The 17,132-nt window shown below is 38.1% G+C and overlaps 1 protein-coding gene across 1 annotated transcript in view; it reads left to right on the forward strand.

Moving 5' to 3' along the window:
• LOC145229729 (uncharacterized) overlaps window positions 1–17,132 on the forward strand; it is a 31,508-nt gene that overhangs the window by 9,467 nt on the left and 4,909 nt on the right. Inside the window, 36 exon segments of the mRNA XM_080095060.1 lie at window positions 4–101; window positions 426–494; window positions 691–781; window positions 925–1,089; window positions 1,236–1,408; window positions 1,842–1,967; window positions 2,282–2,433; window positions 2,740–2,997; window positions 3,406–3,525; window positions 3,939–4,074; window positions 4,254–4,308; window positions 4,497–4,583; window positions 4,776–4,941; window positions 5,056–5,126; window positions 5,204–5,253; window positions 5,623–5,745; window positions 6,157–6,411; window positions 7,050–7,160; window positions 7,522–7,609; window positions 7,936–8,107; window positions 8,639–8,779; window positions 9,258–9,385; window positions 9,547–9,907; window positions 10,507–10,609; window positions 11,021–11,104; window positions 11,319–11,416; window positions 12,056–12,120; window positions 12,168–12,177; window positions 13,159–13,229; window positions 13,307–13,356; window positions 13,726–13,848; window positions 14,260–14,790; window positions 15,147–15,257; window positions 15,613–15,700; window positions 16,058–16,229; window positions 16,728–16,868. Coding sequence (XP_079951186.1) covers window positions 4–101; window positions 426–494; window positions 691–781; window positions 925–1,089; window positions 1,236–1,408; window positions 1,842–1,967; window positions 2,282–2,433; window positions 2,740–2,997; window positions 3,406–3,525; window positions 3,939–4,074; window positions 4,254–4,308; window positions 4,497–4,583; window positions 4,776–4,941; window positions 5,056–5,126; window positions 5,204–5,253; window positions 5,623–5,745; window positions 6,157–6,411; window positions 7,050–7,160; window positions 7,522–7,609; window positions 7,936–8,107; window positions 8,639–8,779; window positions 9,258–9,385; window positions 9,547–9,907; window positions 10,507–10,609; window positions 11,021–11,104; window positions 11,319–11,416; window positions 12,056–12,120; window positions 12,168–12,177; window positions 13,159–13,229; window positions 13,307–13,356; window positions 13,726–13,848; window positions 14,260–14,790; window positions 15,147–15,257; window positions 15,613–15,700; window positions 16,058–16,229; window positions 16,728–16,868 — 4,843 coding nt within the window.

Consider the following 17,132-nt stretch of genomic DNA (forward strand, 5'->3'; position numbering starts at 1 on the left):
CAGGTCTCGTCCAGCTCTTTTGTGCCACCTAGTGTGAAGTATAGTGAGAATGCCGACTCGATCGACACAATAACAGCGGGAACTGTATCAAGTGGAGTCGGGTGTGTAACTTGTTTGTTTCTGTTTCATCCAGGCTACATTATCATTGACGTATATTTAGACTGAGAAATATTTTTCATCGACATTTAAATTTGTTTTTGAGCTGTTCTGGCAAATGTATTTTTATTTCGACGTTTCGACGTCATATACAGGTCGTAGTACAGTGCAACGCGCATTCAGTGTTATTTATCCTGATGAAGACGACCTGTATAGGACGTCGAAACTTCGGAATAAAAATACAATTTGCCAGAAGAGCTTTATAACCTTGATTTTGCGCCTGGCAGCAATGACTTATATATTTAATTTTGTTTTTTACATTTTTTTAGTTCAATTAAAAAAGGGACTCTGGATCCAACCAACTTTGATGAGGATGTATTCGACAAATATATTTCAAAGTAAGATGCTTTTTTGCATCTGTTGAAAAGACTTGTTTTCTCTCAGTTTTACGCGGATAATAAGTGAAGCGAATATTTTTTTGTATTTTTAAACGTGAAATAATATTTTCCTGTGTCGGTCGTTCTACGATTCTACTATTATCAGAGAATATTTTTCACCCCAGAAGAGCATTAAAACAGTCTTATATATTTCCAGGTACACATCGAAGCACCCTTGTATGCAGGCATCTTGTCCTCATATCAACAGAGATCATTACCACTGCACTGATAGTGATTGTAACTTTCAGGTAATCCAAGTAACATTACAATAACATAAAAAACAGGTTAATCCCCTGTAGTAGGCATTGTTCGTACGACTTGCGAAGTTCTTATAAAACCGTTTTCCTTAAATGTCTTATTTACCTGTTCTTAACTTTTCAAATCTATCCAGCGCTTCACCAACAAGTCGGATGTGATTCGTCATTACAACATGCATAAGAAGAGAGATAACTCATTAGCTCATGGCTTCATGAGATTCGCACCAACAGACGATTGCTCGAGACAATTTGGTAACTGCCATTTGAACGGGAAAAGCACCCACTACCACTGCTTGCATGTAAGTTCAACTCATCACTTGCATTTTGTAACGAAATCGCGCTAGAAAAACCTAACCTGCGATGGGATTCGAACCCACGACAGTAGCTTATCTACCAACAAAGCTACAGAGTATGCATAAATCATTAAACATCAATTTGTGAACAGACAAGCTGCACGAAAGTCTACACTAGCACTTCTGATGTGATGACGCACGAAAATTTCCACAAGAAGAACCAACAGTTTGTGAGCAATGGATTTGAGAGATATCGAGCAACGGAATCGTGTGGAATGTCAGATTGTCCGTTTGTCAACCAACGAACAACCCACTTCCATTGCACGTGAGTTTCAAGCTGGTGTTTCAGGTTATTATTTCAAAAAGGCCGACATCCCACGGCCGTGTGCACTTATTTACTTGTACCTTAAAATACACTCGCGCGCTTCCACTTTCAAAATATTAGTAGTGGTGGACTTGCATTGAAAGTCCTGTGCAAAATATTAGTTTTCTGAAACTCATAAAAGTGCGTTTTTGTGGACATAAAAGTAGAGTTTCTATGTAACTGGTCAAGTTTTCTGGGGTAGAGCTACTTACGTAAGAACTCACAGTTACCAGGTTTGGGAATTTCCGCTAGGTGGCGCAGCAGAGGCCGTTTACGGTGACAATAATTGCTGAGTCAGCCTGTTTCAAATTAATGTATTTTTGTCATCATAAAAGCCTATATGTTTAAACTGATTGATTTGGACAACTTGTTGAACCATCGTTTTATCCCCCAGTCGTCCCGGTTGCAATTTCACTTTCAAGAACAAATGTGACATCGAGAAACATAAAGCTTACCACACCAGAGATGACGCGTACACCAGACAGGGATTCAAGAAGTTTTACAAGAACGAAGCTTGCCAGTAAGTCGTAAAATAGTAAGGATTAAATCAAGGAGAATTGTTTGAAAAGTTGTTTGAACTAAATATATCGTTGCCTTTTTTTCTGATGAAGGTATAGGACGTCGTCGAAACGTCGGAATAAAAATACATTTGCCAGAAGAGCTCTATAAACTTGATATTAAGCCTGGCAGCAATAGCTTATATATTCAAAGATTGATGTTTTAAATTTCAATTCACTTGTTTATCCTCCCTAAGAATGTTGTTTAGAGCCCTTGACCAAAAACAAGTAACATATATGAAAAACACTAAATTTTTAGTCCAAACTTTTGTTTCAGATTTCCGACATGTGCTTGGAACCGCACAGCAAACCACTTTCACTGTTTGCGGAATAATTGCGGCTTTTCATTCACGTCAACCAGCCAGATGGTGTCTCACAAGAGGAAACACGACCGACAAGATCTTATGGGATCTGACAGTCTAAGCTCAAGTAAGAAAAAATACTTCGGAACGTTTTGTTTTAAATGAGAAATATTACAAAAATATTTTTTTCCGCGCAAATCTTTGTTTTTCATCTTTCCTATCAAAACAGTTTGTGACAAAAATATTATCTTGGTGCACAAAACTCTTTTCTAAGTACTTTGCACATAACTTAGTTAATTTTTTTTTCATTGCAAAGCTTTTCTTCTCTCTTTGTTCATTTTTTCTGATGGTTCTTTTCTTTACTAATTTTCGAAACTTTTCTGCCAAAATCCTTTTCTAATTTATTCATCTTCTGTTTATCTTGTCGCCATAGCAACCTCTCCAGAGCTTCTTCCTCCTCCCCCCACTCTCACTTCTCTTTCCTCCTCTTGCTCCTCCCGTCCTCCTACATCTGCTCCGTGCGCTCCACACCTCCCTCCAGCGGTGGTGCAGCAGTCCTTAGTGAGACATCAACAAGCCCCCGTGACCTTTGCACGACCCCCGTCCTATCTGGGTGTCAGGGGAAACCCCCCAACCCCGGTTTTGATGCCATCTTTTATTTACCCCTACGTCGCGTCGCGATTACTCAACCGTGAGATTTATTTTTCTTGCTTTCTATAAAACTTTTTCTTCACTGAAATCTTGTTCACATTTGAAAAGAGGACTTTTAGAAAGTTTTTCCTGAAAAACGTAATATTCGTTAAATTTACTTTTTCATCTTTTTTGTTCAAAAACCTACTTGATAAGCTGACAGTTCACACTGTTTCGACCTTAAAGTTCTCATCAGTGCAGCTGGTGACGAGAGATCGGCCATATTGACTTGTTAGCCATCCAACGGCACTCCAGTTTGTGAGACCTTATAGGTCAAAACAGTGTGTACTGTCTGCAGCTTATCATTTATTGGCTGTATGCTTTTACATACTTGATAACATTAGGAAGAAGTTTTTTATCGCAAGCTCTACCGACCCGGATAAATTATTCTCAACTTTCCACTTTTCAGGTCCGGTTCCTTCGCTGGTTCTCGAGTCGAGATCAGGTGGAAATGCCAAGTTTGATTCTTCCATGTTGCAGGAAGCGGCAAGAAAAGTTTTAGCCTCAATTCCAACAACTGTAGCAAGTGGTGGGTTTTCGTTTTACTTCTTACACTACTTTGCACTGTAACTTGCGGGAAATATAAACCACTCTGAAACACATTACACGGATCTGTTCGTAAGTTTAATGGCAAATATAACAACCCAAGTAGATGTGGCGCTTCAAATCACTGATGATGGCATGAGCATTTGCCGAAACGTTTGAATAATAAAGCATGTCGCTTTTTATGTACATTGGCCGGATCTATTCATAAGTTTGGCGAATTCAGTCCAAATAAACGTAAAAAGCGACATGCTTTTTTAAAACGTTCAAACGTTCGGCAAATGCTCATGCCATCATCTGTGATAACAACTTGTAAAATAATTGTTTAAAAAAACGTAGGGTATGGAGTGAAGAGTCCTGGCATAAATCTCACATTATATGTTTGATTCCCGTTTTTAGCTGCCCTGCCCCACACTTTATCGGGTTTCACCCCAAAAGCTGAATCTTCTAATCCTCCAGTTCCTTCATCTTTTAACCCATCCACATCTGCATTTCCTCTGCTGCCATCCAGCGGTGAAATGAAACCCGACATGTCGTCAACTCCACAATGAATTTTCTTTCGCTCTTGCGGTTCTAAATCAGTGGTTCTCAACCTTTTTTATGGTCAGGACCAAATAGAAGTTTTTTAGGTGTGCAGGGAGCCGCAAAAAATAAGACCTCAAAAAATCACTTAGGATTATTAGCTAAAATAGAAATCGTTGGTTGTTTTCTGAGGTCTGCTGCGAGCCGCAAAATAAGTAGTTGTGAGCCAGATGTGGCCTCAAAAGCAGTTGAGAATCATTGGTTTAAATTGTCAACTTTAAACCTTTTTGGGTGATTTTTTCGGTTGAAACATTCTTTGGCGAATTCAACTATTACTTCTGCACCTAATTGTGTATTTTACTGAATTTGGAAATACTTTTTTGTCCAATTGTTAATTGACCTATGTTTTTTTGTTTCCACAAGCTAAACTAATAGATACTTTTGTTTTCCAGTGATGAAGTTGTATCTCGGGGAAATATCAACCCGTACATTCTACCACCGGCATATAACGATCAAATGGAGGTAACATTCGCTATAAAATATATTGAAAATTGCCAGTATTAAACCACAATGTGAATGCATAACGACGTTTTGACGTGTTGTATGAGACGCCTTCAATATGATAACGGCATATCGAGAAATACAAATTTCTTATAAAGCGGCATAAACACAAAAATCATAAAATACCCATCACAGAAATTTATCTATTTTTAGACTTCAACATACAAGAGTGAAAGTCATTACGAGCAAGAAAGCAGTCAAGCAGAACGTGGTGGGCACTGGAGCGAAACCGCTAGGTCACCTGACCGCCTGCCAGCCAATCAGGAGCAAGATAGGGATAACTATGGTTCATTTATTGATGAAAGTCATCAAAACCAGAGTAAGTGAGGTTTTGAGTTTTGCTGAACAAGCGTAAATAAACAGTAAACATGGGGGGAATATTAATTCGGTATTGGATATCCCAATCGGTTTAACAGCAATAACATTTTTTTAGTTGAGGACCAAGCTCTTAATCTTTCATCCAAGAGCAATTCGACGTCATCAAGTGAAAAGAAACCGATGGAGGTAAAATAACTTAACAATACAACAGCAACTTATGCTCACATTAAGACAATACTAATCCTGTGTTGCACTTATTTCAGATTCACCAATCTGACAAACCCTCAAAAGCGGTGCTCAAGTTTTTCCGAGGGTAAGCACCTAATTAGCATAATTCACTTTTTCTTCAGACTTGTTTGACAAAGATTTTCTCGTTAAACGCACACATAGAAAAATGTCCGTAGTTAAGGCGGTGTCTCAATGAAGATGTTTCAAAAAATCAAAGTTTTCATAATGACTGTCTATGTGACGATTTTTTTAACCAAACTTAAAATCAAGTAAATGTTATCACGTGTACTATGTTGAAATAAAAATGAAAAAACGTAAAAAGTTGCGAATAACAGATAATTTAGGTAAAAAAAATCGGGTGTCCACTGAATATTTCTGCTTCAATTTGCACAAAAAGCAGAAAATGAAAACACGCAACTTGTGGTTTGCAAATAAAATGTTTATTTTCACACAGACTCGGCCCTGATGAATGCAACGTCGCCAACTGTGTATTCGGTTCGTGTCATCATTTTCACTGTGCTGTAGAGGATTGTTGTGCTGTGTTCACTGAAAAACATCTCGTTCTAACTCACACCACGTAAGTTGTCCAGCAAAACCTCTTTTTTACAATTTATTGATAAACACAACAGTTTTGTAAAACTTCATTTGAGGCTGAAAAATACTAATTTGGAAGTTGCTCTTTTTACACAAATAGGAATTTTGATGAAAGCTAGAAGAAATCGCAACCGGTATTAAAATTGATTTAATTTTTGTAGATTATCTATAATGTGATTGTCATATCAAAAGTTTTTATTGTACAATAATTTCTGTTCCTCAACTAGATTTTCCTACAACTATTGTTGGTAACCATAGCGACAGTGTTAAGCTTAAGCCGACATTGATCGACTTTTTAACAAAAACTTCGACTTAAACGTTTCATCCACGGGAAATATGTCAAAAAACTGTTCTCAAACAATTTAGTTGCAAACATATATATTTTTCTTCACAGATTTCACGAAAAACTGGAACAATCCGGATTCGAACAACCAATCGCGCGCCAATTCTCCCCGGTATTTCCCGCCCAGGACGAACCCCCCGACCTCGCTCCCCCAGTCGAGTTACAACCCCGTCTAGCGGTCATTTGCCGCGCGGCGAGGGCGACACCCAGCGGAACATCGTGCTCAGTCGTGCACAGTTCGACCAGTCACGTGACATGGGTAACCATGACAACGGCAACAACAACAGCGGTGGGGATTACCCGAATGTGAGCGCCCCTCCCCCGGTAAACATGGCGAGCTATGCCGACCATCCAGTGTACAAATACATATCGCGGATGGTGGCCGAAAAAAAGCTCGTTTACCCGACTTTGAACCCCGAACCCCGCTCGACTGGGGCTTATATGATGCTGCAGAACCCCACTCTCATGTCACAAGCGATGTCGGGCTCACAGGGTCCCTCTAGTGGCTTGGGAGGACACTTGGATTTGATGAAGAAGATGGGAGGAAGCGATGAGGAAGGTTTCATCCACATCCGACCTGGGTAAGTTTGGAATTCGATCAGATTCGCAACAATTTAAAGCTGCTTAAAACTCCCCTTGTGGCCTTTTTGTTTCTTTTTAAACACCTACTGAAAAAAATTCCCAAATATGCGTAAAAAGCGACATGCTTTGTTGTTCAAATGTTTTGGCAAATGCTCATGCCATCATCAGTGATATGAAGGGCCACATCAGTTACACCCGTTTACTTGAGTTACTTATCCAAATTCATTCCACATCTAATTATTTCGAGTAATCTTGAGTTTAGGCTTAACACAAGTTTTGTTAAAGCGTCTTATACCGCATGAAAGCGTCTTATACCGCTTAGGATCAACAAAATAACAATTCTGTGTTTATTTCTACACCAGAATGACGTGTATGCGTCGTGATTGCAAATATATGATGCAGAATCACTGGCACTGCACTCTGAACCGGTGCAGATACGTTTGCAAGTCGCTCGGCAAAGCTCAAACGCACAGGTATGTTATGTGTCATGCAGTGGTGGGGTTCAATTTTTTTGCTCCCCCGGTTTATCACAAAAGCCATATTTTTCAGCCGGTTCTGTTACAAAAAGTCCATTGACAGTAACCAGTAATGCTAACCGGTTCGCTGGTCACATAAAATTTCGTGAGACGGTTCTTTACCGACTGAAACCCAGTCACCGGGTTTTTTACCTGGTTAGCTCATAGCTACAGCGAAAAAAACATAGTTTATGACGTCATTGTTTTGGGGCTCAAAAATACGTAACACAAGCATAGGGCATAAATAACTTGAACTTTAATAACTTGAACTTTAAATAAACAATATCGTAATTGTCCTGTTTTGTTTGTTTTCATCCAGACAAGCCCACGACAGTTTGGAAGCTTATGCAAAAGCGGCAAAAGAATGTTTTCGAAGCTACACAGTGAAGAAGATGTGTCCTAACCCGGTAAACTAATGTTGCGTGTTTCTGTATTTAATAAATCCATCAAATTGAAACTATGTGCTAGTGCTAAGCTGCTGTTTCATCGACTTTTATCCTCATGTTTTAGGGCCCAATTACTAAATATGTGACCCGTTTTACACACCTACGGCTAGACTTTTGCAGCCTACGCCTTGCCATGTGGTGGTGAATGCTTGGTGACCGGCTGATTCGGTATGGCGCCTTCAATGGGCCTGGCGTACTGTGATCTATACAAGTCTAAGAGCTTTAAAACATTGTCGACGCTGTTAGTGAAATTCCAGCGAGTCGACTTAACACGAAATTGTATTCAGAGTTGCGAGTTTCGGTTGAGGGGACATTACCACTGCTTGAAACCCGGTTGTCAGTTCGTTACCATAGGAACGTCGAAACTTCCCTGGCACATGAAGAAGCATGAGAAGATTGCTAGAAGAGAGGCGAGCGGATTTAAATATTACACAAAGAAGGAGCAATGCGGAAGATATGGTGGGTTTTTATGTGGTGTAAATTTGCAAAACTAAACAGCGAAAATGTTCCCTTTAATGGTTGGGACCATATTTTAATAATTTTAATAATTTAGTTCATTATTAGCTTTTTAAATGCTGCAACTTTGGAAAATAAAACGGCAAAAACATTTCCTTTTCATCAATTGAACCTCAATTAACCTTTTGTTTGTCTTCAAGAGATTAAATTATTCTTTTAAATGTTCCAATTTTGCAAAATAAAACGGCGAAAATCTTTCCTTTATTGCTTAGTGTGGTTGGGACCTTGTTTTAATAATTGTAACAATTAAACTACACCTTTTGGTTGTCTTCAAGAGATAAAACAATTTGTTAGCTATCTCAAATTGTAACTTATACATTGTTTTTTAAGCAAATTGAAGATTTAAAAAGTTACGTGGTGAACTATTGGTTTTTGGTTTTTACCACATTCCGCACTTAGACACATTATACCTAAGCGATGTACTTTGTTTGAAAAGTATTTTATTTTAGCAAACTGTACATATTTGTTTCGTAGATTGCAAGTACAACGGATTGTTCAGTCATTATCACTGCATAAGAGCCGGTTGTGCTTTTGCTTTCCAATATAAACATCAGATGTCAACTCACGTGAGAAAACATCTGCGCAGAATGTTGGGGAGGAGTTACAACGGAATGGGTGAGATACAGAAATAAACAATTGCACAGAAACATACAAAACAACATGTTTAATCGGAAACAGCACGTGTTTAATCGGAACATGAAAAAAGTTTCTACGTATACACACACAAAACTTGCACCAAAATGTCACACACACACACACACTTACAAAAACATACAAATATACAGTAAGAAACAACAGAAGAAACAGTTTGCATGTGTGCTCGCAATATATAATTCATTGCTCTGAAGAAGCTTTACAGTTCTGTTGGGCAAACCGTCAGCAAAAATACAAGTTCTCGAACAACAACTAATATTTTGTTTAGCATTACACCAGTTGAACGACAAATTCGATAATCATACGAAACGCTAGTTCGGTATTTTCCAGAAAGAAACAATTCTGTAAAACATCTTGCACAAACAAACACAAAACATTATGGTCAAAGTCCGGCAAGTAAGACACGAAAAGAGTTTTAAGATTTCTATTATTATTGCAGATATGACGTCAGACACGACTGACATCGACCACAGCAACGTCGATTCCGGCGACGACTCTCTACCGCTGATAGTGGACGAAGCGGACGAGATCGAGCAGCGTCCAGCCGTTGCCATGGATACGAGCCAGGTACTGACAAAACAAATAGAAAATCTTTGCCTAAAAATTATCACGAAAAATTCAACAACACAAAACGGCGTCTGATATGCTTGACACTAATACAAAAGTTCCATCACAAAATCTTGTTAAAAGTTGAAAATATTACTTCAACAAATTTTTTTTCTTTACAGGCGACTGCATCATCAGTGACGCCATCGTCGTTTCTACAGAAACCGTCGAATTTCATGCATGAGTTGAGCCGACCTCAGCTAGCGATGTTGGAGCAAATATCGAAAGGTCCGGGGTCGAAATATTTCACTTATTTCGCTTCGACCGAGACGAGCTCGCTCACCACAAACCTTTCAATTACAGGGAGGCAATCTTTGGCGCCAACTAGCGGAGATATGGGTTCCCCCCGACCTGTGACGAGTCTTCACTCTACGTCACTTCCTGCCCAACTTGAAAGCAACGATCTTTCGTCGGATGAGGGGGTGCTGGATTTACGAGCAAATTATCCCGACACCGATTCAAACAGCAACGAATCCAACTCGAGTGAGTTTTGAGCGATAAGTTTTCTATGAATAACATGAATTCTATGAATTTATTTCTATGTTTTCTATGAATAACATGTTGTAGCGATTAAACTAAGAAGCTAAGAATCCCGTTTCCCGTCGTAATTCATAAAAGCATTTTTATCCCTGATAACACGCAATTATCGTTTTATCGCCATTGCATTAATGGTGACAGAAGCGATTGTTGAAACGTCCATAATATATTGTATTCATTACTAAGTATTACTTCGTACATCGAATATTTTGTACAATAGCAACATAACATATTTTACACACACACGTTCTCTGGCAGTTTTGTTTTGACCAAGCTACTTTTTAGGTCCGTGTATATTGTAGACAGCACTTTGAGCTGTTTTAAAAAATATTTTGAACGCCCCAGACGAACCGTTGGTACCAAGCAATTGAAGTATTGCGGTGAACCTTGCTCTAATCCGACGTTTTAAGTGCCGTTTTCGCATTTAATCTTAGTATTTCAAGTTTAAATATATGACAGAATTATTGTTGAAACGTTTTGTTCCATTCCAACACATTCTCTTGTGTTTTTCTGATCTAAACAAAACTGTTTGAATGGAATTTTAGAATTCTCGAACGACATGCCGTCGACAAACGGTGATTCCCCTGAGAAGATACAGGAAGAGGAGGGGAGTTCGTTTCATTTTTCTGACCCGGAAGTTGTCAACAGGTGAGGAGAAGTTTCTCACTGACTTGTTTCGCAACCTGAACTTTTTTCTGCCGGTTTCGTTTTGATGCAAAACAGTTTAAATGTCAGGAGTTTAAAGCGAGCAAAAAAGTTTCCCAAAATTTTCACAAAAACACGAAACCCAGAGAAATAGTTGATATTCTCATTGGAATATTTTGTTGACAAAATAGCAAAAGAAAACGTTTAGTAAAAACTTGATGACACAAAACGTATTTCTTATTGAAAAGTCAAGCGATTTTTGTTTTTCGGTTTATTTATTCAAAAACTAGGCTTTCCCGAAATGTAAAAAAAATCTTGTTAAATGTTACGTCACTATTTGCGATCATTGCGTCATAGTAGTATGACGTAACAGTTGAAATTCTCAAATAAAGTGAAATAATTTTTGTTGAGCAGATTCGTTCCGAAACCGAACGACGAGAATCAATCGATGTTCGCCAAATTCCGAATCAATAATGACGTCATAGAAGGATTTCGAAGGTTCGAGTCTTCGGAGAACTGTGGCGACACCCAGTGTCCGCATGTGTTTAAAGTACGCCATATTTCATTCATAGAAATCGTTGTCATGTAAATAAGTATTTATTCAACATAAAAAATGTGGGTAGTGAGGGTAAAACCCTTTTCACAGAATTCAAATATAATTGAGAATATATCCTCCTTTCTGGTGATAAAAGCATGCTATAATCCCTTGCAGGTTTCGCATTATCACTGCACGAGGGACGGATGCATGTACAGATTCACAGGTCGCACTCACATGTTCAAACATCAGCAACATCATGAACGTGTGGCCGGGTTGGTGAGGGACGACTTCAAGCGGTTCAAGACAACACAGGATTGTGAAGTAGATGGTTGCCAGTACAGAAGCACCAGCACACATTTCCACTGTCTCAGATGCCAGTTTAAGTGAGTTCATTCCGCAGTCGATATTTTGCTACCAACGAATTTTTTTGCAGGTTTAGGGTGTTTGTTTATGTGGGTTAACAATTTAGTTTGATTTTCCTGATTTACAGTTTACATGTTTTTTGTTGCTTACAGGTTTAGGAATTTAGGGTGTTTGTTTATGAAGGTTAACAGTTTATTTTACTTTTCCAGATTTACAAATTACATGTTTTTTGTTGTTTACAGGTTTAGGAATTTAGGATGTTTTATTATTAGATTAATCTTTTTTATCTTTTCAGGTTTACGGTTTATTTCTTTTGTTAACAGGTGTAGGGAGTTGCCTGTGTTAGGTGGTTTACAGTTTCTTTGTGTACTTAGATCTAGGGTTTTGACAGACTCATATATTAACAATTAACTGTTTGTTAACAAGTTTGCAGCTGTTTGCTGGCTTGGTTCTTTTTGTGTGTTTCAGGCATAGGGCTTATTATGTTCTTGTTGGTGTGGAATACAATTTAATAGATTGCAACTGATGTTAATTGACTCCATTTTCAGAACTTCCATCAATTCAATCTGACTTTCTGTACATCGGGAGATCGGTCAATGAAAAACTGCATCAGGTACTATGCTTATTTAGCAATATTCATAAACTTAAATGTTTTCATAGGATTTTAAGTGTAAGTGTATATGAGTGGTCAGAACCTGGATTAAAGCTAACACACCTTAATGCACACATTCAAATTAAAATATGTATTGGTTTTTAGGCACAGTTAATGTGAAAGAAAAAAGAATTATTTGTTCCACACATTTTACTTGCAATCATTTATTAGTTGTGATTCCCTACTTACAAATGAAATGTTTTCTAAGATATATATCTTGCTACATATCTTGCCAATTTCGATAGTTTTTTGTTATTGCTCACCTGAATGATAATGAGATATTTGTAATTCAATTTCACCTTTGTATTTCATACCGCATGACCTCTGAACGAGATGGATCTTTATGCAAGAAAAACAACAAGGAAGTACTCTAGTTGTTCCCTCAAAGAAGCAACACCAGGAAATCAACAAGGTACAAAATTTAATTTGGTACTTTTGCATGTTACTGAAGTTTAACAAATACATTCAAATTCAGTTTATTGCATAACTTTATTGTGCGTTTAAGCAAGCACTTCAATCTTTCTTGTTAAATGATTGGTTTAATGAACCACATGCAACCATATGGTTAGTGCAATAAAATTAATTTGTTTTCAACATAAACGTTTCTTTTCTAAAGGACTGGCTTATATTCTGTGGGTTTTTAAAATGGTTCAAATCCACTGCTCTAAGGATTATATTTTGGTAAATTGTCTGTTAATTTGAACAGCTTTTGTTGTTATTTGTTGTCTAATTTAAACCCGATACCTCTGAATTTCAGACAACATGATCTTCAACAGCAATAGATTTTGATGCAAAAACTCTACAAGCTGTTCTGCGAAATCAACCTCCTGTTAACTAAGAAACTTGACAACTGAATTCTGCAGCCTAACCTGTCTGTATTGATGTACAGTGGGGCAACCTTCACTGCTCATGTGGGATAGAAAAATGAAATAACATTAATATTGACTTACATGCACAAGTGCAAACGTACTTTAACATTTTTAAATAACATTTTTTTAGTTGAGGACCAAGCTCTTAATCTTTCATCCAAGAGTAATTCCACGTCATCAAGTGAAAAGAAACCGATGGAGGTAAAATAACTTAACAATACAACAGCAACTTATGCTCACATTAAGACAATACTAATCCTGTGTTGCACTTATTTCAGATTCACCAATCTGACAAACCCTCAAAAGCGGTGCTCAAGTTTTTCCGAGGGTAAGCACCTAATTAGCATAATTCATTTTTTCTTCAGACTTGTTTGACAAAGATTTTCTTGTTAAACGCGCACATAGAAAAATGTCCGTAGTTAAGGCGGTGTCTCAATAAAGATGTTTCAAAAAATCAAAGTTTTCATAATGAATGTCTATGTGACGATTTTTTTAACCAAACTTAAAATCAAGTAAATGTTATCACGTGTACAATGTTGAAATAAAAATGAAAAAACGTAAAAAGTTGCGAATAACAGATAATTTAGGTAAAAAAAATCGGGTGTCCACTGAATATTTTTGCTTCAATTTGCACAAAAAGCAGAAAATGAAAACACGCACATTGTGGTTTGCAAATAAAATGTTTATTTTCACACAGACTCGGTCCTGATGAATGCAACGTCGCCAACTGTGTGTTCGGTTCGTGTCATCATTTTCACTGTGCTGTAGAGGATTGTTGTGCTGTGTTCACTGAAAAACATCTCGTGCTAACTCACACCACGTAAGTTGTCCAGCAAAACCTCTTTTTTACAATTTATTGATAAACACAACAGTTTTGTAAAACTTCATTTGAGGCTGAAAAATACTAATTTGGAAGTTGCTCTTTTTACACAAATAGGAATTTTGATGAAAGCTAGAAGAAATCGCAACCGGTATTAAAATTGATTTAATTTTTGTAGATTATCTATAATGTGATTGTCATATCAAAAGTTTTTATTGTACAATAATTTCTGTTCCTAAACTAGATTTTCCTACAACTATTGTTGGTAACCATAGCGACAGTGTTAAGCTTAAGCCGACATTGATCGACTTTTTAACAAAAACTTCGGCTTAAACGTTTCATCCACGGGAAATATGTCAAAAAACTGTTCTTAAACAATTTAATTGCAAACATATATATTTTTCTACACAGATTTCACGAAAAACTGGAACAATCCGGTTTCGAACAACCAATCGCGCGCCAATTCTCCCCGGTATTTCCCGCCCAGGACGAACCCCCCCGACCTCGCTCCCCCAGTCGCGTTACAACCCCGTCTAGCGGTCATTTGCCACGCGGCGAGGGCGACACCCAGCGGAACATCGTGCTTAGTCGTGCACAGTTCGACCAGTCACGTGACATGGGTAACCACGACAACGGCAACAACAACAGCGGTGGGGATTACCCGAATGTGAGCGCCCCTCCCCCGGTAAACATGGCGAGTTATGCCGACCATCCAGTGTACAAGTACATATCGCGGATGGTGGCCGAAAAAAAGCTCGTTTACCCGACTTTGAACCCCGAACCCCGCTCGACTGGGGCTTATATGATGCTGCAGAACCCCACTCTCATGTCACAAGCGATGTCGGGCTCACAGGGTCCCTCTAGTGGCTTGGGAGGACACTTAGGTTTGATGAAGAAGATGGGAGGAAGCGATGAGGAAGGTTTCATCCACATCCGACCTGGGTAAGTTTGGAATTCGATCAGATTCGCAACAATTTAAAGCTGCTTAAAACTCCCCTTGTGGCCTTATTGTTTCTTTTTAAACACCTACTGAAAAAGTAATTCCCAAATATGCGTAAAAAGCGACATGCTTTATTGTTCAAATGTTTTGGCAAATGCTCATGCCATCATCAGTGATATGAAGGGCCACATCAGTTACACCCGTTACTTGAGTTACTTATCCAAATTCATTCCACATCTAATTATTTCGGGTAATCTTGAGTTTAGGCTTAACACAAGTTTTGTTAAAGCGTCTTATACCGCATGAGCTCGGTCTTAGGATCAACAAAATAACAATTCTGTGTTTATTTCTTCACCAGAATGACGTGTATGCGTCGTGATTGCAAATATATGATGCAGAATCACTGGCACTGCACTCTGAACCGGTGCAGATACGTTTGCAAGTCGCTCGGCAAAGCTCAAACGCACAGGTATGTTATGTATCATGTTGTGGTGGGGTTCAATTTTTTTGTCACCCGGTTCTATCACAAAAGCCATATTTTTCAGCCGGTTCTGTTACTTCTGTTACAAAAAGTCCATTGACAGTAACCAGTAATGCTAACCGGTTCGCTGGTCTCGTAAAATTTCGTGAGACGGTTCTGTACCGACTGAAACCCAGTCACCGGGTTTTATACCTGGTTGGCTCATAGCTACAGTGAAAAAAACATAGTTTATGACGTCATTGTTTTGGGGCTCAAAAATACGTAACACAAACATAGGGCATGAAAAACGTGAACTTAAAATAAGCAATATCGTAATTTTCCTGTTTTGTTTGTTTTCATCCAGGCAAGCCCACGACAGTTTGGAAGCTTATGCAAAAGCGGCAAAAGAATGTTTTCGAAGCTACACAGTGAAGAAGATGTGTCCTAACCCGGTAAGCTAATGTTGCGCGTTTCTGGATTTAATAAATCCATCAAATTGAAACTATGTGCTAGTGCTAAGTGCTCTGTTTCGTCAACTTTTGTCCATGTTTTAGGGCCCAATTACTAAATATGTGGCCCGTTTTATTAAAATATTTCCAGTCTTAAAATGCAAATTGATTCCTTACCATAGCTAGTGGCCCATTTTGTACAATTTCCAAATACTTCCACCCAACATATTGAAATTACAAAATAAGTGGTTTGAAAAAGATACTTATGTTATATAAGTCTTAAGATGAACATAAATTCATAACCGGGATCAGCCCTGAATCGTGAATCCCACCGCAGGCTAGATTTATTTATTTCTTCAGAGTTTCGAGTTTCGGTTGAGGGGACATTACCACTGCTTGAAACCCGGTTGTCAGTTCGTTACCATAGGAACGTCGAAACTTCCCTGGCACATGAAGAAGCATGAGAAGATTGCTAGAAGAGAGGCGAGCGGATTTAAATATTACACAAAGAAGGAGCAATGCGGAAGATATGGTGGGTTTTTATGTGGTGTAAATTTGCAAAACTAAACAGCGAAAATGTTCCCTTTAATGGTTGGGACCATATTTTAAGAAAATTAACAATTTAATTCATGATTAGCTTGATCAACTGTATCTTTTAAATGCTCCAACTTTTCATAATAAAACAGCAAAATTGTTTCCTTTTTTACCAATTTAACTTCAATTAACCACTTGCTTGTCTTTAGGAGATAAAATAATTCTTTTAAATGTTCCAATTTTGCAAAATAAAACGGCGAAAATCTTTCCTTTATTGCTTGGTGTGGTTGGGACCTTGTTTTAATAATTGTAACAATTAAACTACACCTTTTGGTTGTCTTCAAGAGATAAAACAATTCGTTAGCTATCTCAAATTGTAAATTTATCTATTGTTTTTGGTTTTCACAACGTTCTAATACTCAATACATATATAAGAAGATATATTTAGTTTGGAAAATATTTGCTTTTAGTAAACTGTACATTATTTGTTTCGTAGATTGCAAGTACAACGGATTGTTCAGTCATTATCACTGCATAAGAGCCGGTTGTGCGTTTGCTTTCCAATATAAACATCAGATGTCGACTCACGTGAGAAAACATCTGCGCAGAATGTTGGGGAGGAGTTACAACGGAATGGGTGAGATACAGAAATAAACAATTGTACAGAAACAGATAAAACAACAACACGTGTTCAATCGGAACATGAAAAAAGTTTGTACGTATATACACAGAAAAAACTTGCACCAAAATGTCACACACACACACACACACACACACACACACACACACACACACACACACACACACACACACACACACACACACACACACACACACACACACACACACACACACACACACACACACACACACACACACACACACACACACACACACACAC

The sequence above is a fragment of the Phallusia mammillata genome, chromosome 5 (genome assembly GCF_965637545.1).
Source record: "Phallusia mammillata chromosome 5, kaPhaMamm4.hap1.1, whole genome shotgun sequence".
NCBI classification, from domain to species: Eukaryota; Metazoa; Chordata; class Ascidiacea; order Phlebobranchia; family Ascidiidae; genus Phallusia; species Phallusia mammillata.